Source organism: Coregonus lavaretus (assembly GCF_964263955.1).
Source record: "Coregonus lavaretus genome assembly, contig: HAP1_SCAFFOLD_1680, whole genome shotgun sequence".
Taxonomy (NCBI): Eukaryota; Metazoa; Chordata; class Actinopteri; order Salmoniformes; family Salmonidae; genus Coregonus; species Coregonus lavaretus.
Genome location: NW_028158629.1, coordinates 1 through 21,921, shown reverse-complemented (window position 1 = coordinate 21,921; position 21,921 = coordinate 1). Strand labels below are relative to the sequence as shown.

Here is a 21,921-nt window from a genome sequence, read left to right as displayed (position 1 = left end):
GGGATGACATTTTGTGGCCACAATGACATGTAACAAAATGTAGCCTACATATTGCCTACTTTCTCTCAGATTATATAACTGTTTTAAGTCATAGATGGTAGACTGTTAAAAAATACTTCATATGATTCAATTAAATTATAAAGGAGAAGTCTATTCGCAGCAGCAACTCCCACACACCAGTTGCAGCCATAACATTTGGCAAGTCGGCTAATAATAACAGTGTTAACTGTACCTTTAAGAGGATGGACGAGCAGAGGGGAAACTTAATCGCTCCATAACCGGCCAAAGGCTCATCAATTGACGGACGAGCAAGAGGTGCGATTTTCGGATCCTTGCTGCTCAACTCGCTTCTTGGAGCGTCAATTGCGAAAAAGTTAGACTTTTTTCTTTGTTTTTACACGTGGGTCTATGTTTTTCAACTACCTGAGTTGATTAGATTACGTGTTGCACCTTTAAGAAGCAGTCATCCGGATTACAAATACGCGCTATCCACACCGTTCTCAAGAGGGTTTCTACTCAGCGCCGAATCCTGGGGAGTCCCTCGCAGTTCGCCCATACCCTCCCTCCTGTTCGACAAGTTCTGTCCCTTACTTTCCCCACACCAGTTTACATCGCATATCTGTTTATTGGGGATTAGGAGCAGTAAAGAACGGTAAAATGGCTGAGGAGCAGGGAAAAACGGGGAAAGGGATCAACACTGGGAAATTGGCCACCAACATGCAGAAAAGACTTAGCAGAGCGCAAGAAAAGGTAAGCAGGTAGACTGAGACTGAACTGTTACCCACTTTTACACTACGGGTTTTTCCATTGAAACCGCACAGAGTGCATTCAACTGGGTACTGTGGCTGTCCAGTTATACACCCAGCTTTCCATCTAAATGTCAAACCCGCTCCGCTATTTCTATTTGCGTTCTCGGTCTCATTTGTGAATCCAACCCGTTAGTTTTGACAGGCAACAGGGGGTTGGGTTATTGCAGGAAGAGCCGAAGGCGCTGACAAATTAAATTGCAACCACACATGCTTGTTCTAATCGGCTGTCTTTGTTCTGTCCAAATAATTACTTTGTTACATTGTACACTGTTACAGGAGGATGTTACAATGTTGACTAGCTATCTTGCGCTAGCAGCAAGGTGTAGGCTACTGCTACAATTGCTGTTTTATTTGAGCCCACTCTTGTTTGTAAACTTTTACTTGTCTCATCCTGGAAATGTCCTCACTAAGTGAACTTTGAAATTGTGAGCACGATTATTAGTTAAATGAGTAATTATATGATTAGTGGTGTCAGAATAAAATTTAAACGAGACCTTTTCTGCTTTCAAAGGCCTAATTTCTCCCAAGTGAAGCAGGCAGGAAATGTTGTCTAGTCGATTGACTCTTTGCCTAAGCCCTAGGGCATTAACGACCATAACAACACCAGACTCAGGCATACAACAGGAAGCTCAGTCAACTGCAAGGGGAAAATAAACCACGGAGACAGACCCAGCCTCCTCGTCTTCTCTTCAGCTCTAGTTTACCACAGTGGGACACCTCGGTTTCCGATGTAGTACAGGCTTGTCTACAAAAGCCACATGGCCACTTCTTGTCATGTCTTCATTATAGGGAATGGTACACCCACTCCTGTCTATTTGGCTTGGAGGGACAGCCTATGGATAGATGCTTGGCCCCTAGGATGAGGAGGTGGGACATGGGAGAGGGATGGGAGAGGGGGAGCGATAGCCACAGAATTATCTGGAAAAAGACTGCCAAGTCACACTTAGCCTTTCTTCAGTGTGTGTTTGTCCGTCTGAGTGTGTATACAGACGTGTGTGAGTTTGAGAGCGATAGTGCTTGCCAACCCTCCTGGTTTGACCTTTGACCTGGAGTCTTCTGGCATTAACCGTCATCCCCAAGTGAGCAGTAGAGCTATTTCAGGAGATTAAATTAATGCCTGAGTGAAATCAATAACTTGAACCGTAAACAAAAAAGTTCAAGGAGTTTTATTATAGGGATTGAGTTCTCCTGGAATGAGCTCGGTCTGAGTTGATGCTTCTCAAGAGGGGAAGCAACATTTGAGTAGCTTCCTTGTCACCCTCATCTGAAAAACATTCCTCCGCTTCTGTTTCTGTCACCATCCTCATCACCGTCTCACTCACCTTCATCAACAACATAGCCCCTATTCCTGTGTTAACATACTTTCAATCTCATCCATCACTCGGCTATTGGAGTGAGAAAGCCAGAAATGTCCCTCACCCTGCATTAACTCCAACACAGCTGTACAGCTCTCACTGGTTATGACAGAATGCTGCAATTCTAACTATGCTGTAACTATAGTCACCCTTCCTTGTGAATCTGGAAGCTTCATCACAGACACATTTCCTGAGTGATATGCAACAGAGTGATATACCACCCATCAACAGTCGGATTGCTTTGAGACGGGAAGGTCAGTGTCTCCTCTTCCCTATAGACCCCAAGCCAGGTGGAGGAGAGTTTCTGCTGGCCCCTAACTCACCCTCCTTCTCTCTTCATCTTGCGACCCCTCACCCCCTTCACCCCCTCACCCCCTCACCCTGCCACCAGCTGTCTTCTCTGACCAGTAACTCTGTCTGCATGGCTGGAGGCTGGTGGGTGGTGGTCACATTTAGATTCCACTTTGTAGTTTTGTCTCTTGTTAGACTGGCTAGCTATTGGCTAACCCCTCCCTAGTGACTGACCTAGAGTTTCACCAGTAGACGGAGCGGAGGAATCTAGAGGACGCTGTCACTGGGTGCCCATCGTGGTTGTCATAGTGATGTCATGCCAGCCTGTGCCCTCTGAGGGCAGACAGAATGAGCAGCCCAATGATGAACCATGCAGTAAAGCATGATGGGAGAATTTATCCTGGGGAATCCGGATGCGTCTGATTGGTCATGGGGGTGTGCTAGTGGTTGTGGTGCTCTTTTGAAACCTGACAGCCGCCCCTGTCTCGTTCAGAAGTCCAACCCCCCCCCGCACCTCGAATACACTGACCTCTGCACCTCTGCCACCCCAGTTATGACCCTATGCTATTCACGTGGTGACAAAACCTCCCAGACCTCCAGAGACCAGACCCCACCCTCCTGTCCCTGAGGCTCAAAGCCTGCCCCCCTCCCTCCTTCCACCCCAGCTCCGCCTGCACACCTGTCTATGCCCAGAATACCTCTCTGCTGGACTGGGGGGGTATCTATGAATAGCAATAGCCCACAAGGCCTCCATCTTCTGTCTAATACCCTTGTGTGTGTGTGTGTGTGTGTGTGTGTGAGTTTTTTGGGGGAGTGTTGGTGGGTGGTGGTTGGCACTAGCATCCCAGTCAGGCCTGAGGGGGTATTTTGGGGGTTGAAATTGAACACCGGTCAGCGGCAGCAGGTGGCATGGCTCAGGCCTCTGTCAACCCCTAGTAGAGCAGACAGAACGGAACACATCTTTACACACACGATACACTTCTGCAGCACACACACACACACACACACAGTAAACCTGTTTGGCTCCTGCTAAATCTCTCTGTTAAGACCCAGAGAGGGGCCTAATGGAGCCTGTGTGTGTGTGTGTGTGTGTGTGTGTGTCTGGCACTGGAGCGGAGATTCCCTCTCCATGGATTCCTCTCTACTGGGTAAGGAGTGTGATTTATTAGAGCTGGAGGGGGGGGGGGGGGGGGGGGGTGTAAGTAACGGAACACACAGAAAAAGATATCACACACAGTCACATACTCTCTCTCTCTCTCTCTCTCTCACACACAGTAAACCTGTTTGGCTCCTGGTAAATCTCTCTTAAGACCCAGAGAGGGGCCTAATGGAGCCTGTGTGTGGTGGGGGGGGGCTGTTACACACTGACCTAGGGACTAAAAGGTCAACCTTCGGTCAGTGACGTGAAGTGAACTGATTGATTCAGGACAGGTACAGTAATACATTCTATACAGTTTGGCCTGTCAACAACTCCTGTTGTGAATACCACACGGACAGATATAGAGGCTATAGAGTTCAACCTTACGTATTATGGAACGGCGTGCAGACAAGTGACTTTGGATGACTCTTGGAGTGCTTGGTTCATAACCTGATTCAGGCTTGGTCAAATCAGTCCACAACAAGGATAAATGACTTTCTTGTTGATCTTCTGTTAGTCAGAACATCACCTCAGGGTGCTTGGTTGAAACGTGGCGAGAAGAATGTGCTGGTCAGTACTTGAGGTGTTGTCTGGAGGGAGAATATCACTGGAAATAGTAATACCATTGCTTTAGGACCTTTTAGTTTCAACTTTGCCACAGCAGGTGCTGCAGACAGTCTAGAAGGGATAAGAATAGCCCTCGGGACTTCCCCATCCTCTTAATGTATGTAACTTCTGACGACAGAAGTAGTGACTCGCTCACAATGTTGAATGACACCCGAACTCACGACAACTATGAGCTGAGAGTCTGTGACAAAATGTACTCCTGAAATGTACTCCCGGGGACTCATGATCTGTACAGCTTACAGTAAGGCCACATGCCTGGGGTGTTTAATCACCGCCGGAGTTCTTCCAAGTCCTTGGCAGTCTACTACTGTACACCCCCCCGCCTCCTACTCTCCTCTCTCCTCTCTCCTCCCTCCCCCTGACTTCTTCTTCTCCTCTCCTCCCTCCCTTTCTCAGACTGCTGCTGGCCTTGCCTTGCTTTAAAGGGATTGTTCACTTCTTTTTTTATTTTACATTATTTTCAACATACCTAGACACCCTAACTATAAAAAAATGTTTTGCATGTTTTTAGCATTTGGAGAATGCAGCAGTTCTAGTGGAAATTGATTGTATCAGCGGTGCAGGCAACAAAAAAAAAAAGAGTGAACTATCCCTTTAAGACTCAAGTCCTCCTTATGGTGCGGGTCATGTATAGAGTTTCTGAGTGCCCCTTCCTGCCCCCCCACCCGCCGCACCCACCCATTAGACATTCCACCAGAAGGCTGTAACTTCTGACCTCAGAGGCATGGTGTTAGAGAGCATAGCAGTGGGCCAAGGGGACAACTTTACAGTAGTTTTCATGTGCTAATGATGGGGGATGATGATGCTGTATCTGGGCTGTATAAAGGTATCACAGAATCCATGAGGTCAAACAAACCATTTGGTAGTTATCTGGTTGTGTTGATGGTATTGGTTCAGGCTAATCTCAGTCGCAGAAGATAAGACGTCTGTCTGTACCACTACAGTAGACACCACAGTAAACCAGCCCACAAGGCTGTTTCTCACTGTAAGAAGCACCACTGTCATTCATTCTGTGGTGCAGGAAGTGCCACTGTTGCTTATTGTGTCCTAGACTAAAGGAAAGCCCTGTGCCATCAGGAAGTGACACTGTCTCTGGCCTTAGCCTGGGTCCTTTTCATTTTCTGGCACCTGCGTTGTTGCCCCCTACTCCTCTGTTGTTCACAGATCTGAGAGGATTGGACAGGCTAAATCAAAATGGCGGAGGCTACAACATAGCCTTTTGGAGAACCAGACAACGGCATTGACACACAGTGATTGATTATACCTACCCAGTCTTTTCAGATCTGTCGACACTGTCCCAGTCTTCTTCAGTGATAAAGCCAAAGTGTCAGGGTAGGGGTAGTGTTCAGTAGGGCACACTGTAGCAAAAACGCAACAAGTGTTTCCTATTGGACAAGTTCAGATAGTACCTTGATGTTTCAAAACGTTTTAAATTTTTCCTATTTTGTGCCTACTGGACACAACCAGGCTCTACTGCAAGAGGCTAGAGAGTGAAATGGAACCTGGTCCATAACTGTGATGTCCAGGAAGTGGTGATCATCCCAGTGGTGTAGGTGAAGGGAAGTCCCCTGGTCCCGTGTGGCCCAGTCCAGTCCTGGGCTAGGATTAGGCAGCCAGGTGGCTGGGGTTAGTTATAGCCGTGTGGTGGGAGGAGTCAACTGACCAGATTAGCTGGTGACCTTGGCAACATCTTCTGTTGACACAATGACGAGCCAAAGAGCTCGCTCTGAAGCTCTCTCAGGTCCACAACAATGTCACTCCTCTCTCTCTCTCTCTCTCGCTCTCTCTTTCTCTCTCTCTCTGTCTGTGTTTCTCTGTCTCTCTCTCTCTTTCAAATTCAAAGGGGTTTATTCTCATGGGAAACATGTTTATCTTGCCAAAGCAGGTAAACAAAAGTAAGAATGCAAAACATCAACAAAAACTATTAGAATTGAACAGTAAATACTGCACTCAAAAAGGTTTCAAAAAGATAAAGACATTTCAAGTGTTATATTATCAGCTGTGTCTCTCTCTCTCTCTCAATTCAATTCAAATTGCTTTATTGGCATGATGTAACAATGTACATGTTGCCAAAGCATACTTTGGAACTTAAGTGATTCATTTACAATATTAACATAATTAAAACAGGACGGGTAGCCTATTCTCATCAGAGAGGTCTTTGAAACCTTGAATAAGAGTTTCAAATTTAGGGAAGTGTAACTCTAATTGTTTTATATTGCAGCTTTGTCTCGGGTTCTGCTGTGGTGCAGTGGTTGCACAGCCTTTCCTGGACAGCAGTGGTCACCAACCTTTTCTGAGTCAAGATCACTTTCTGAGTCAAAATGCAAGCCAAGATGTCCCACTCAAAAAAAAAAAAAAAACATGACTTAAAAAACATAAGCCTATGCAACATTAACCAATTAAAAACAGTTCTGTAGCAATGAGGTTTGTGCAGTAGGCTATAGGCCCAATACATTATCACTGCATATTGGCTACGCTTGAATTGCCCTGCCAATGTTGTTCTTCTCACTCCATTTAGAAATTATATTTTTAAAATGTAGGTATTTGAGCACACTGGTAATAGGTCATTTGTTGTATTACTTGTGAGTCACAGCTGAGTGAGCGTAATAATTAGCTTTTTATTTGACTGGACTGATGTGATGGCCTGCATCTGGTCAGTCTGAGGGGAGGGAGGGAGCAGCGGTGAGGCTGCCTCTCACCTGACTCACCGTCCCTCCTCTCTCCCTCCCTCCGCTGAGAAAAGGGGACACAGTCTTCCAGCTGATGGCGAAACTTATGTTGCATTATGGTACGTTTCGACCAGAAGCGCTGCCTCCGCTTGACAACTCTTTGCGCCAAAAGATTGGCCGCTTCGTGGGCGTAGGCGTGAACTTATTAAAGGAAGTAAGTAAACTACAGCAGGCCACTGTGTGTAGGCTAATGAGCTGCTTGGATTTATGTTAGCAAATGTTGTATACGACACTACAGTTGAAGGTCACACACGATGTAGGCTACAAACTTATTACAACTGTAGCAGGCCAATCCTTCTGCTGGAGGAATGCTGGGTGTGCAGGATTCTGTTCCAGCCCAGCACTAACACACCAGATTCAAGATTAACTAGTGTCAATGTTTATTCATCACAGATCACAATTCTGCAATAAAAAGGTGTGAAGGGGATATGTCTCTAATTTGTCTGTGTTGCTTTCTCAAATTAACATTACCTTTTTGTTAGGGCCTCCTGTAGCTCAGTTGGTAGAGCATGGCGCTTGCAACGCCAGGGTTGTGGGTTCGATTCTCACGGGGGGCCAGTAAGATAAGAGCGTCTGCTAAATGACTAAATATGTAAAATGTTGTCCAGTTGTGAGCTCTCCTATCGGTTTTATTTGATTGTCACTCTGTCTCAGGATATCAGCCATGTCAACCCATTTTGCAGCTTATCATAATGACTTGCATCACCAATGCAGCCAGAAGCCTATAGAATGATGTCATTACTAGCCTAATGAGCATGTGCAATCACTGTGCCCCTTGTCATTATACATCTGAAGCAGAGAATAGCTAAACTAACACATCATTTACATATTGATGAGCTAGCTATATGTTCTCAATTTAAAATGATACCAGTAGATCATGTATATGAGGCTAACTATAAACCAGAATTTCTACATTATTTTTCTGACATGAAATTGTTTAGTTCAATTCCAACCCTTGTATTCTAGGTACTGTACATGAAAATAAGGCGCTGACAATTTGTAGGCTCATTTAAAAAAGTCAAAAAGGAAAATAGTGTGGCGTGGGGAGCGTTGTAATTCTACCTCGTTTATTTTCTGAGAATGATTTTAGAATACAGCGACAAAATCAGAAGGTCAATGGCATGGAGGAGGATTGCAGAGATGTTGATGGTGGGTAAAGAGAGATTTGCACAACAATGTTTGGAAGTCAAAGCCACAATTTCCTTTACCCAAAGTACCCATTCGTGTCTATGTAGGCCTATGTATTTTACAGGAAGTGAGCTATAATCATCAATGCCATGACACCAGTATAATGAAAGCGCCATAAACTATACTATACTATACTATACTCATAATGTTAAGATGCCATAATCCAATGGTAGCATATTACATAGGAAATTCATTCTTAAAGGCGCTGCGTGGTCAATCCAACGTCTGCATTGGCCGTGCAGCATTTACGGTGATACGGCCTCTGCAGAAGTCTGGGCATTTATACTTCTTGCGTTTTCGCCGAGCAGTGCAGAGAAGTTGTCAAGGAAGTCAGTTTGTGTTTATATAGGACCTCCCACCCCCACCTACCGTCAACCAATCATGTCAATGCGGAGCTATATGGTGTCCTCCGCGTTGTTACAAAATTTGAGAGGCGCACGCCGATGCGGTACCGAGCTCAATTTGGCCTCTGCGTGCCTTCCGGAGGCACCGCAATTGCGTCACACAATCCATACAGCGCCTCGCGTCCGACCACATTTTCGGATCAAGAATAAATTGGCTCTTAGGTTATCAGCGATGATTGGCTTTCCTCCATCTTATTTTGGTTGTGCTTGCCCGGAAATAATGACAGGCAGAACTATGTTTCATGAAGGGAAGACTTTCAAGCAAACATCTGCTCCTCACCTGATTGGTCAACGGCAGCGGCGGCCACGTGCAATTTGCATAAAGTAGAGCAGAGCTTCACTTTTTCTATCGCTCCTCTAGCAGGGTTCGCACCGCTCATCTTCCCACAATCCACTGCGCAGTGTTCCGCGTGCTCCCGTTGAAAATGAATGGGGGCGGAACTTCGTCTGGCGAATTCGGAAGTGGTGGAAACACAATGCCTCATGCACCAATTCATATTACTCCTACGGCCAGAGAAAGTGAAATATTCCTTGATTATTAAAAAAGACAAGCCGCAAATAATAACAATGCAAGCTTATTGAAACGCGCATTTTATGGCTTATAAACATGTTGAACAAAGTCTTGACAGTCCTGAATAACAACTTAAACATGAATTTACTCATAAAAACAGCAGCTCTTTGCTGTATTCGTTGAGTCTCTCGCTAGTCATGGTTTTAAAAGTTTAGAAATCTCACATTATCAACTTTGAGCATTCAAGGCTTCTTTTTTTCAGTCTAGGCACAAGGAAACTGTGCAGACACAATGATCTGAGCTATCTGATTGGCCAGCCAGCGGTAGGCCTATAGGTGCACTTGATTTGCTCTCTGGGCCTGCCGGGTAGGCGGAGTTCTACCTTCAGACACATGAAATGGTTAAAAATGGGAACACTTTGCCTTCCAGGCGCTAGGGCTGCTGAATGAAGTGCACCTACCGTCAACAGCACGAAACTAATACAAAAAATAGGACGCAAGGCTTTATCGTTGGGTTTTTTACAGAAATGTTTGGTGATTGACTAGGAATGGTTGGTGACCACTGCTCTACAGGGAGCCAGGTTTCCCTGTCTACCCTCCTCAGTGGCAAGGCTGTGCTCACTGAGCCTGTTCTTTGTCAAGGTTTTTCTAAGGTTTTGATCAGTAACCATGGTCAAATAGTTAGCCATGGTGTACTGTCGATTTAGGCCCATATAGCACTGCATTTTGCTTTGTGCTTGTGTTTCCCAATAGGTAATGTAGTTTTGTTTTGACTGTTGTAATTTGGTTTCTTCTGATTGATTGGATGTTCTGGTCCTGAGGCTTTATTCAGTGTGTTAGTAGAACAGGTTTGTGAGCTCAGCCCCAGGTCCAGCTGGATGAGGGGACCTTCTCTCTCTCTCTCTTCCTTTACCTTGCATCTTTTCCTCTATTTCCTTTCGCTGCCCTCTAACCTCTACAGTTGTATATCCATCTCCCCTAGTCATAAGCCCTTCATTGCCCTATCGCTCCCTCATAAGCTCTTCATTGCCCTATCGCTCCCTCATAAGCCCTTCATTGCCCTATCGCTCCCTCATAAGCTCTTCATTGCCCTATCGCTCCCTCATAAGCTCTTCATTGCCCTATCGCTCCCTCCTAAGCTCTTCATTGCCTTATCGCTCCCTCCTAAGCTCTTCATTGCCCTATCGCTCCCTCCTAAGCTCTTCATTGCCTTATCGCTCCCTCCTAAGCTCTTCATTGCCCTATCGCTCCCTCCTTTTCGCTTCAATGTAAGGCTTATTTTCCTATTCTTCTCCTCTTCCCCCCTCTTCCTTCTATTAATGATGAAAGCTCTTCTAAAAGCTGACATCTGCTGTTTTTTGTTTTCTATTGTTTTAATGAGTCAGAGGTTATAATGTTAAAGAATACAGAAGTGAAACTTACGTTTTCAGTTTCCCCAGACTCCTGGGCTTAAAAACACTTTCAATGGAGATTTTCCCTTGAATGCTTTTTAGTCCAGGACTAGGCTCAATCTGGATTTGGGACACTGACCCTGAACAGAAGACACTGAAATCAGTTTTTCAAATCCGTTTTGGAATACTGACTGTCCAAACGGCAAGTGACCAAATCAGATTTGTGTGTGTTCAGACAGCAGTCATTTGCTGACATGGCTATGCTAGTTGTCATAGTAACGATTGGGTGTGGTGTAGGCTGATTTGGTGGTGGTGCTCGTGCTTCCTATCACCCAGAAGTTATGTAGCAAACTAAGGTGACAACAATGCCTGCCATGGACGTTTCCCAGTTGCTGTGAATGTTCAAAGTCATAGTCTAAGAACCCTTTTAAAGCCTCAAAGGATACGATGAACCAACTTTCAAAACGAGTCCTTTTTGACTAGCCACAGCAGTCATCTAGCTAGCTTTCTAGCACATTCACTAATTTGTCTGCTAGTTAGCTACCACGTCATGTTCTTGTCAAACTGTCAACAGAGTAGCGAGCAAGCAACAAGATATGCCAAATAAATCTAAAAACCACTTGAGGGCAAATAAATCTGATTTTCACCGTTCAAGACACAACACGCATGGCCAGAAATCTGATTTGTAGCTGAATTCAAACCACATACGAAGTTAGTTTAAAAAGTGGTTTGAAATGTGGCTTGAAATATCCGATTCCATGTGGGTTTTGGCTGTTCAGACTGCAGGAAAACTAAGATTCAAATCAGATATGCAAAAAAATAGGATATGAGTAACTTCAAACTGCCAATGTGAACTAGACTACAGTAACCCCATCCCCAAAAATGTTTTCCTGTGAGACGAACAATTACGTTGCACAAGCCCTGTTTTGAAACCTAAATGTGCTTTATGAGGGTAGTTTACAATATTTTGTGTCGTTTAGAAGTCAGAGTTGAACAGGTTAACACTTCAAAGTTCCCCATGTTGAACTAGGAGATGGACACACAGAGCCTTTGGTGTGCTTGTCAGCTGGTCTCTGCCAGAGACAGCGGAGACGCATGGCTTTGACAGCCTGTATAAAAATAGCCAAGTGTATTACCAGTTATATATCGTTCTTCCAAATCAATTGGAAAGATATCATTAATGTTTGTAGGTCAGTAGACTGATAATAAATGTTTTATTATACATTTTGAAGCAGGGCGTCGCCATTGAGACCAGGGTCTCTCTCTCTTTCTCTCACTCGGTATTTCAATTTAAGGGCTTTATTGCCAAAGCAAGTGAAATAGATAATAAACAAAAGTGAAATAAACAATAAAAAAAGTACAGTAAACATTACACACTTCAAAAGAATAAAGATGTTTAAATGTCATTATGTCTATATACAGTCTTATAATGATGTACAAAAGGGAAAATAAATCAACATAAATATGGGTTGTATTTACAATGGTGTTTGTTCTTCACTGGTTGCCTTTTTCTTGTGGCAACAGGTCACAAATCTTGCTTCTGTGATGGCACACTGTGGTATTTCACCCAATAGATATGGGAGTTTATCAAAATTGTGTTTGTTTTCAAATTCTTTGTGGGTCTGTGTAATCTGAGGGAAATATGTCTCTAATAAGGTCATACATTTGACAGGAGGTTAGGAAGTGCAGCTCAGTTTCCACCTCATTTTGTGGGCGGTGTGCACATAGCCTGTCTTCTCTTGAGAGCCAGGTCTGCCTACGGCGGCCTTTCTCAATAGCAAGGCTATGCTCACTGAGTCTGTACATAATCAAAGCTTTCCTTAAATGTGGGTCAGTCACAGTGGTCAGGTATTATGCCACTGTGTACAGTCGTGGTCAAAAGTTTTGAGAATGACACAAATACTAATTTTCACAAAGTCTGCTGCCTCACTTTTGATGATGGCAATTTGCATACACTCCAGAATGTCATGAAGAGTGATCAGATGAATTGCAATTAATTGCAAAGTCCCTCTTTGCCATGAAAATTAACTTAATCCCCCAAAAACATTTCCACTGCATTTCAGCCCTGCCACAAAAGGACCAGCTGCCATCATGTCAGTGATTCTCTCGTTAACACAGGTGAGAGTGTTGACGAGGACAAGGCTGGAGATCACTCTGTCATGCTGATTGAGTTAGAATAACAGACTGGAAGCTTCAAAAGGAGGGCGGTGCTTGAAATCATTGTTCTTCCTCTGTTAACCATGGTTACCTGCAAGGAAACACGTGCCGTCATCATTGCTTTGCACAAAAAGGGCTTCACAGGCAAGGATATTGCTGATAGTAAGATTGCACCTAAATCAACCATTTATCGGATCATCAAGAACTTCAAGGAGAGAGGTTCAATTGTTGTGAAGAAGGCGTCAGGGCGCCCAAGAAAGTCCAGCAAGTGCCAGGACCGTCTCCTAAATGGCAGCATGCAGGTGTGAGTGCATCTGCATGCACAGTGAGGCGAAGACTTTTGGAGGATGGCCTGGTGTCAAGAAGGGCAGCAAAGAAGCCACTTTTCTCCAGGAAAAACATCAGGGACAGACTGATATTCTGCAAAAAGTACAGGGATCACTCACAATTTTGCCTAAGAACACAGCCATGAATAAAGAATGGTACCAACACCACCTCCAAGAGCAACTTCTCCCAACCATCTAAGAACAGTTTGGTGATGAACAATGCCTTTTCCAGCATGATGGAGCACCTTGCCATAAGGCAAAAGTGATAACTAAGTGGCTTGGGGAACAAAACATCTACATTTTGGGTCCATGGCCAGGAAACTCCCCAGACCTTAATTCCATTGAGAACTTGTGGTTGATCCTCAAGAGGCGGGTGGACAAACAAAACCCCACAAATTCTGACAAACTCCAAGCATTGATTATGCAAGAATGGGCTGCCATCAGTCAGGATGTGGCCTAGAAGTTAATTGACAGCATGCCAGGGCAGATTGCAGAGGTCTTGAAAAAGAAGGGTCAACACTGCAAATATTGACTCTTTGCATAAACTTAATGTAATTGTCAATAAAAGCCTTTGACACTTATGGAATGCTTGTAATTATACTTCAGTATACCATAGTAACATCTGACAAAAATATCTCATAACACTGAAGCAGCGAACTTTGTGAAGACCAATACTTGTGTCATTCTCAACTTTTGACCACAACTGTACTCTCTGTTTAGGGCCAAATAGCATTCTAGTTTGCTCTGTTTTTTTGTTAATTCTTTCCAATGTGTCCAGTAATTATTATATTTTAGTTTTCTCATGATTTGGTTGGGTCGAAATGTCTGTCTCTCTCTCTGTCACTGTCTGTCTGTATGTCTTTCTCTGTCTCTGTTTCTCTCTCTCTCCCTTTCTCTCACCTCTGTTCTGTCAGACATTCACTCATTCACTCATTCTGTTTCTTGTTCTCCTTCTCACTACCCTCATGTCCCTCAATCTTTCCCTCTTCTCTGTCTCCTCTTGGTTGCCCAAGCATGTGTGTGACATTGTTCAGATCAATTAAGCTCAGCTTGCTCAGATCTGGGTTTTTAGAGTTTTCAAACCAAATCACCTGGGAAAAATCTCCAATTAACCCATGTAACGTGATGTGTGTGTGTGTGTGTCTGAACTAATTTGTGTAACACATTGTGATGCATTGTTAAACTTTCCATAAGCATGTACCACCCCCTTAAAATGTCTCATCTCATGATGAACCGTTCTACGGTTAAACTACACAACAACCATTTTGAGTCGGTTGAAAATGTGCTTTAAACACAGAGAGACATACCGTATTACAAGCCTTACAACAAGACATTGTAAAGGCTCATACTTGCTTATAACAAGATATATAATATTAGGAAGCATTATACTTGGCAGCGGTAAGTAAAGTATTACTGTGTATTATTATTTACTGTGCTCTCCCAGGTCCTGTGCTCTCCCAGCTCATGTATTCACCCAGGGATGTTTTGTCTTTCTGTCAGGTCCTTCAGAAGCTGGGTAAAGCTGATGAGACCAGGGACACAGCGTTCGAGGAGGGCGTGGCTAACTTCAACAAGCAGATGGTGAGAGTCCTGCCTCTTCCAACCTTTTCTCCTCCCCCTCTCATTGAGATGGTGAACCCACTGTTGTTGTCCAATGTTCCCTCCCATCCCAACCTACACATGCGCGCACACACACAGACACACACACACAGACCCATGACTGACCTGAACCATACTTGGCTGGTTAGGATATTTTATTTTCCCATTATCCTTTCCAGCATGATTCCAGTAACTGGTGGATGTGTAACCAGGGCAGCACGGTACAGCTTGGCTCAGTTTGGTTCAGTAGTGTGAAAATGGCCCATGATCACAATCCCAGTCCAACCCATTGTTGTATTTTTCAGGCCGAGGGCACCAAACTGCAAAAAGACTTGAGGGCCTACCTGGCAGCAGTTAAAAGTAAGAAGCATGTCTGTCTGTGAGTGTGTTTGATCTGTTTGTACACTACGACTGTGTGGTGTGCAGCTGTGCTGTATCTTTATTATTAGGTATTACAGTCATATCTGTCAGTTTCTATCTTGTTTATTTTGGGAGCGACATAGTTGAAGTGTACACACACATTAATACACAAACCACTTCCGGCCCAGTTCCATTTCAGTTTTTGACCTTTTTGCCTGTCTGTCTGCCTGCCTGTCTGTCTGTCCCTGTGATCCTCAGCCATGCATGATGCGTCCAAGCGTCTGCAGGACTGTCTGGCGGATATGTACGAGCCAGAGTGGTTTGGCAAGGAGGAGGTGGACGCCATCGCAGAGGTGAGAGAGACTAGCACGGTTGGTGTGGGTGTGTGTCTGATCTTTGTGAATTCAGGATGAAAGACTACCTGTTCCTCTGTGAAAGAGGTGTACAAAACTTCAGAGGTTGAATGAAATGTATAATTGAAGATGCAGAAAATAACATGAAACCTTGAGATCAATTCTATTGATAGTTTGAATACAAGACTCTAGTTTCCTCCCTCTATTTCATCACTGTCACATTCACTTCTTCTCCCTACAACACATACTCCTCTCTCTCTCCTCTCACTGCATGTCTCTTTCCCTCCCTCCATCCTTCTGTCTGTGAAGGAGATGATAGAGAAGGAGATGGACTATTGCATGGAGGTAAAGGACGGCTCATTCATGACTGTGTAGACTGGTGATGAATGAGGACTAGTGGGAATAGCTGTAACCTACACTATAGCTAGAAGAAATAGCACTGTAGTTTCAGACTAGCTATTAAACTGCACCGTTAGTGGAGCTGTTATTTGGGTTAGTGTGTGTGTGTGTGTGTGTGTGTGTGTGTGTATGGTGTGTGTGTGTGTGTGTGTGTGTTGTTGTGGTTTGACTCTGCTGTCTGTATTACAGGAGACAGACATCCTGTGGTCAGATTACCACGACAAGATTATGGACAATTCCATGATCGCCATGGATACCTATCTGGCCCAGTTCCCCGACATTAAGGTGTGTGTCACTGCAGTCAGGTGCTCAGTGTGGGTGTGTTTTGGCCCTTTTGTGAAAAATGAAGCTCCATAATAAGTGCAATATAAATAAATAAAAACGTTTTTATAATAACATTTTGATAGATTTTTCACACACACAACAGTAACAAACAGAACAGACTACACATCCTGGTACTGAGGGCTCTAACAGAACAGACTACACATCCTGGTACTGAGGGCTCTAACAGAACAGACTACACATCCTGGTACTGAGGGCTCTAACAGAACAGACTACACATCCTGGTACTGAGGGCTCTAACAGAACAGACTACACATCCTGGTACTGAGGGCTCTAACAGAACAGACTACACATCCTGGTACTGAGGGCTCTAACAGAACAGACTACACATCCTGGTACTGAGGGCTCTATTCAATCCGTATCGTGGAAGTTCAGCGTTACAGCGTGATTAAAATGTAAAGGCAATGTTCCCGCGTTAGCGGAGACTGCATTCACCGTAAACGCTGCACATGTCTGCTCAATAGGAAATCATCTTTACATTTCTAGCGCGCAATCTGTAACGCTTCAGCGATCCTGATTGGATAGAGCCCTGAAACAGCTCAATTCCCTGACCAGTTAGCGAGAGAATGCATCAATAAATACATTTAATGGATTTATTGATTTGATTTGGTTCTCAAGAAGCTGCAGCCTTCTATCCATCAGTGACTCTGTGGGTGTGTTTGTTTGGTGTCTGACCAGGCACGCATCGCTAAGCGGGACAGGAAGATGACCGACTACGACAGTGCGAGGCATCACTTTGGCTCCCTACAGAAGGGCAAGAAGCAGGACCAGGCCAAGATCGCCAAGGTAAGATGGCTGCCCGCTGCATCGTTTCCTGGGTACATTACTGTATCACACTACTGAGCCAAGCCAAGCCAGCTGTACTGGGAAGGCCTGGTTATGCATCCGCCATCATTTAATATAATTATATGATGCCATTTAGCAGACACTTTTATCCAAAGTAACAAACTCATGCATGCCTACATTTTACGTACGGGTGGTCCCGGGAATCAAACTCACTATCCTGGCGTTGCAAGCGCCATGCTCTACCAACTACAGAGGACCATCATTTCTGGAACCTTCTTGGAAAGAACAGAACAATGTAAAGAGAAAATATCCAGGCCAGCACAGTTCAGTTCAGGTCGGCTCTAGAACTCAGGCATATGAGTGATGACTATGTAAAGGCCTTAACAAAGCTAACGCAAATACCCACATTATGATGTCACCAAGCAACATTCTGCATTGCAATTTTGGGGAGGCACATGTTGCTATGCATGTCACATTCTCCTGTGGGCTTAGGCTATACCAGTTGAAATAAGCAACCAATCAACCTACTGCAAAAAGAAAAGTCTAATTAAACTGTTTTTCGTGTGTTTGATTGGGTGTGAGTTAATGCACATTATGGAAATACTCTTGCCCTATTTCAAAACTGTCAATCAAAAGTGTTTTTGCTAATCCGCCTGTGAATGCTAACCTGCCTGTCTGAATGCTAACCTGCCTGTCTGAATGCTAACCTGCCTGTCTGAATGCTAACCTGCCTGTATGCTAACCTGCCTGTCTGAATGCTAACCTGCCTGTATGCTAATCTGCCTGTCTGAATGCTAACCTGCCTGTCTGAATGCTAACCTGCCTGTCTGAATGCTAACCTGCCTGTCTGAATGCTAATCTGCCTGTATGCTAACCTACCTGTCTGTATGCTAATCTGCCTGTCTGAATGCTAATCTGCCTGTATGCTAACCTACCTGTCTGTATGCTAATCTGCCTGTCTGAATGCTAATCTGCCTGTATGCTAACCTACCTGTCTGTATGCTAATCTGCCTGTCTGAATGCTAATCTACCTGTACGCTAACCTGCCTGTCTGAATGCTAATCTGCCTGTCTGAATGCTAATCTACCTGTACGCTAACCTGCCTGTCTGAATGCTAATCTACCTGTCTGAATGCTAACCTGCCTGTCTGAATGCTAATCTGCCTGTATGCTAACCGGCCTGTCTGAATGCTAACCTGCCTGTCTGAATGCTAACCGGCCTGTCTGAATGCTAACCGGCCTGTCTGAATGCTAACCGGCCTGTCTGAATGCTAACCTGCCTGTCAAACTATTTAAAGTATTTGTCTTGCTTCTCTCTCTCTCTTTCTCTCCCTTTCTCTCTGTCCGTCCATCTGCATGGCTAGCCGATGTCTCTTGTGGAGAAGGCTGCCCCAGGTTGGGCCCAGGGGATTCTGTCTGCTCATCAAATAGCTCAAACTAACCTGACCAGAAACCAGGTGACTGATGTCTAACCAACTCACCCTCTCGCCCCTGTCACGCTCCGCCCTGACCCCGCTGTGCCTTCTGCTGTCACTCACTTGTCATTCACCCATTCTGAGTTCTAATTCCTAATTCTACGTTCTATGCCACCATGCCCTAACATTCTGTCTGAATTCCATGTCATTCTTTAGTTTGATTGTAGATAATGTGCTTTCTTTTGAGTAACATATACTAACAAACATGGATTTATTGTTCAACCTCTGTGGATGTGTTAATGTGTATGTACAGGCAGAGGAGGAGTTGGGGAGAGCTCAGAAAGTATTTGAGGAGATCAACGTAGATCTGCAGGATGAGCTTCCACAGCTGTGGAACAGGTGACACTTGTCCAACCCTCTCACTACCAGGCTGACACAATCTCATTCCCTTTTATTTTTCTGAAGAGACACTTACAACCACTGTTGTTATCACTCTGTCTCTTACACACACACACACACACACAGTGTTGCCAGCCACCATGTTAACACATTCTCCCTCTATCTCTATTCGATCCCTCTCTAGTCGTGTTGGCTTCTATGTTAACACATTCCAGAGTATGGCTGGATATCAGCAGAGGTTCCACAAAGACATGGGAAAGGTGAGAGGGAGAGCTGTGGCTACTTACCGTCAGCACATGGGACTGATTTGATAATGCATGTCTAGATTGATTGATTGATTGACTTCCTCCAATCGTTCCGTTTGCAGCTGAACCAGGACCTGAATGATGTCATGACCAAACTGGATGAGCAGAGGCTGGCCAAGTAAGTGAGACTTGTGACATATTACAAATGTTTTATGAATACCAGTGGAGTACTGTACATATGCTAGTGTTCACTATTGCGTACCTGTCCACTTTGCCCCACTGTTATACAGTATGTACCTGTAAAATATACCTCTGTGAACATGTGTACAGCTGTATGGTGCACCTTTTTAAGAACTTTATGGTAATTCTAGAGAAATGAGGTCCAATGCAATGCATACACATTCTACTGAGGAAGTGAAATGACTGGCTGAATATAGACTACTGTAGAGTAAATTACCCCACACCCCATTACAGAAAGGCAGGTAAAGACTGGAAGCCTGGACCCAAGAAGAGGTAATGGACCTGACGGAGTGACCAGTGTGACAGTTTATATGTGCCTGTGTGTGTCTTTATGCATTGTGAAGTTAGATACTAACTGAGAATAAATGGCTTGTTGGAAACTACAACTCCCTACTACATCTCACAGTTCGGCATGATCTGGTTTATAAATGGCTTGTTGGAAACTACAACTCCCTACTACATCTCACAGTTCGGCATGATCTGATTTATCTCTAGAGAAACTGCAGTGCTATGTGCGCATTGAACTCACAGAAAAAATAAACGAACAAAATGGAATTCAAATAATTGAACTGAAGTTGGTCATTTCGGTTATTTGCTCAGCACTAGTCTCTCTGCATGGTGCAGTTAGATACTGAGTGTGAATAAAGGATCAGGGGGCTCAACACGGGATATATATATATATATAGTGCATTCGGAAAGTATTCAGACCCCTTGACTTTTTCCACATTTTGTTATGTTACAGCCTTATTCTATAATTATTAAATTGTTTTTTCCCCTCAATCTACACACAGTACCCCATAATGACAAAGCGAAAGCTATTTTCAGGTCTCTCCAGAGATGTTCGATCAGCTTCAAGTCCGGGCTCTGACTGGGCCACTCAAGGACATTCAGAGACTTGTCCGGAAGCCACTCCTGCGTTGTCTTGGTTGTGTGCTTAGGGTTGTTGTCCTTTGTCCCAGTCTGAGGTCCTGAGTACTCTGGAGCAGGTTTTCATCAAGGATCTCTCTGTACTTTGCTCCGTTCATCTTTCCCTCGATCCTGACTAGTCTCCCAGTCCCTGCCGCTGAAAAACATCCCCACAGCATGATGCTGCCACCACCATGCGTCACCGTAGGGATGGTGCCAGGTTTCCTCCAGACGTGACGCTTGGCATTCAGGCCAAAGAGTTCAATCTTATTCGTCAGACCAGAGAATCTTGTTTCTCATGGTCTGAGAGTCCTTTAGGTGCCTTTTGGCAAACTCCAAACGGGCTGTTATGTGCCTTTTTACTGAGGAGTTGCTTCCATCTGGCCACTACCATTAAGGCCTGATTGGTGGAGTGATGCAGAGATGGTTGTCCTTCTGGAAGGTTCTTCCATTTCCACAGAGGAACTCTGGAGCTGTCAGTGACCATCGGGCTCTTGGTCACCTCCCTGACCAAGGCCCTTCTCCCGATTGCTCAATTTGGCTGGGCGGCCAGCTCTAGGAAGAGTCTTGGTGGTTCCAAACTTCTTCCATTTAAGGATGATGGAGGCCACTGTGTTCTTGGGGACTTTCAATGCTGCAGAACTGTTTTGGTACCCTTCCCCAGATCTGTGTCTCGATACAATTCTGTCTCGGAACTCTACGGACAATTCCTTCGACCTCATGGCTTGGTTTTTGCTCTGACATGCACTGTCAACCGTGGGACCTTTTTATATAGACAGGTGTGTGCCTTTCCAAATCATGTCCAATCAATTGAATTTACCACAGGTGGACTACAATCAAGTTGTAGAAACATCAAGGATGATCAATGGAAACAGGATGCACTTGAGCTCAATTTCGAGTCTCATAGCGAAGGGTCTGAATACTTATGTAAATAAGGTATTTCTGTTTTTTATTTATGGGGTATTGTGTGTAGATTGATGAAGAAAACAATTTAATCAATTTTACAATAAGGCTGTAACGTGACAAAATGTGGAAAAAGTCAACGGGCCTGAATACTTTCCAAATGCACTGTACGGATCTTTAGTTTGTCCAAGTGAACTGGCATCTGTTAAGTAGTGCATGGAGTTGTGCTGTGTGCTTGGATATTCATGGGTGTTCCTCTAGTTCTGTCTGAGTGTGCCTGTGTTTCAGTCCTTTGCGTGACAGCAGTTTGAGGAAGCCATGTGTTGTGAGCTGGTGTTGCTTGCCGCAGCAACAGCAAAGTCCCCTAATAGTTTTTGCTCTGAGCTGTGTACTTGCGGAGTACTACGCACGGTCTCATTATATGATAATGATAAAGGATGGTCTGGTTTATGCTCATTCTCCGTGCTAAAAATGGGGCCCAACATGGACAATTGAATATACCTATCTCAGCTTCCCTGCTGCCATCTTGAGGTCTTGGTGGATGGTGCAGTCCGTTGACTATACACATGCACCTAGGTTGTGTTCAGTAGGGCACACCGTAACAAAATGAACCAACATCTGTGTTCTTATCGGACAAGTTCAATGGTAGTACCTCCACATTTCACTCTTTCAAAATGTTCTCTCTCATGCACACCAGTTGACCCTGTTCTGTGTTTCCATGGCGATACAGGGGGACAGTGTGTGCAACAAAAAAAAAAAGAATTGGGGCAGCCGCCAACAGATACAGTCAGACCTTCACCACTGTGGATGACTGAAACTGATAAGCTGCTACATCTTTGCCCGTTGTACTATCGTCTTAGTGAATAGCGTGCCCGTTGTACTATCGTCTTAGTGAATAGCGTGCACGTTGTACTATCGTCTTAGTGAATAGCGTGCCCGTTGTACTATCGTCTTAGTGAATAGCGTGCCCGTTGTACTATCGTCTTAGTGAATAGCGTGCACGTTGTACTATCGTCTTAGTGAATAGCGTGCCCGTTGTACTATCGTCTT

At 44.5% G+C, this 21,921-nt stretch overlaps 1 protein-coding gene across 1 annotated transcript; it reads left to right on the top strand.

Annotated features, from left to right (window-relative positions):
* Positions 1 to 657: 657 nt before the first annotated feature.
* LOC311123752 (myc box-dependent-interacting protein 1-like) lies at positions 658 to 19,335 on the top strand (the record flags this gene model as incomplete). The annotated part of the gene is made up of 11 exons (XM_084197991.1): positions 658 to 750; positions 14,426 to 14,506; positions 14,830 to 14,884; positions 15,143 to 15,237; positions 15,826 to 15,921; positions 16,657 to 16,764; positions 18,128 to 18,220; positions 18,492 to 18,577; positions 18,762 to 18,837; positions 18,945 to 19,000; positions 19,297 to 19,335. Coding segments are annotated over 11 exons (878 nt in total), but the record flags the coding sequence as incomplete, so codon positions are not given.
* Positions 19,336 to 21,921: the final 2,586 nt, after the last annotated feature.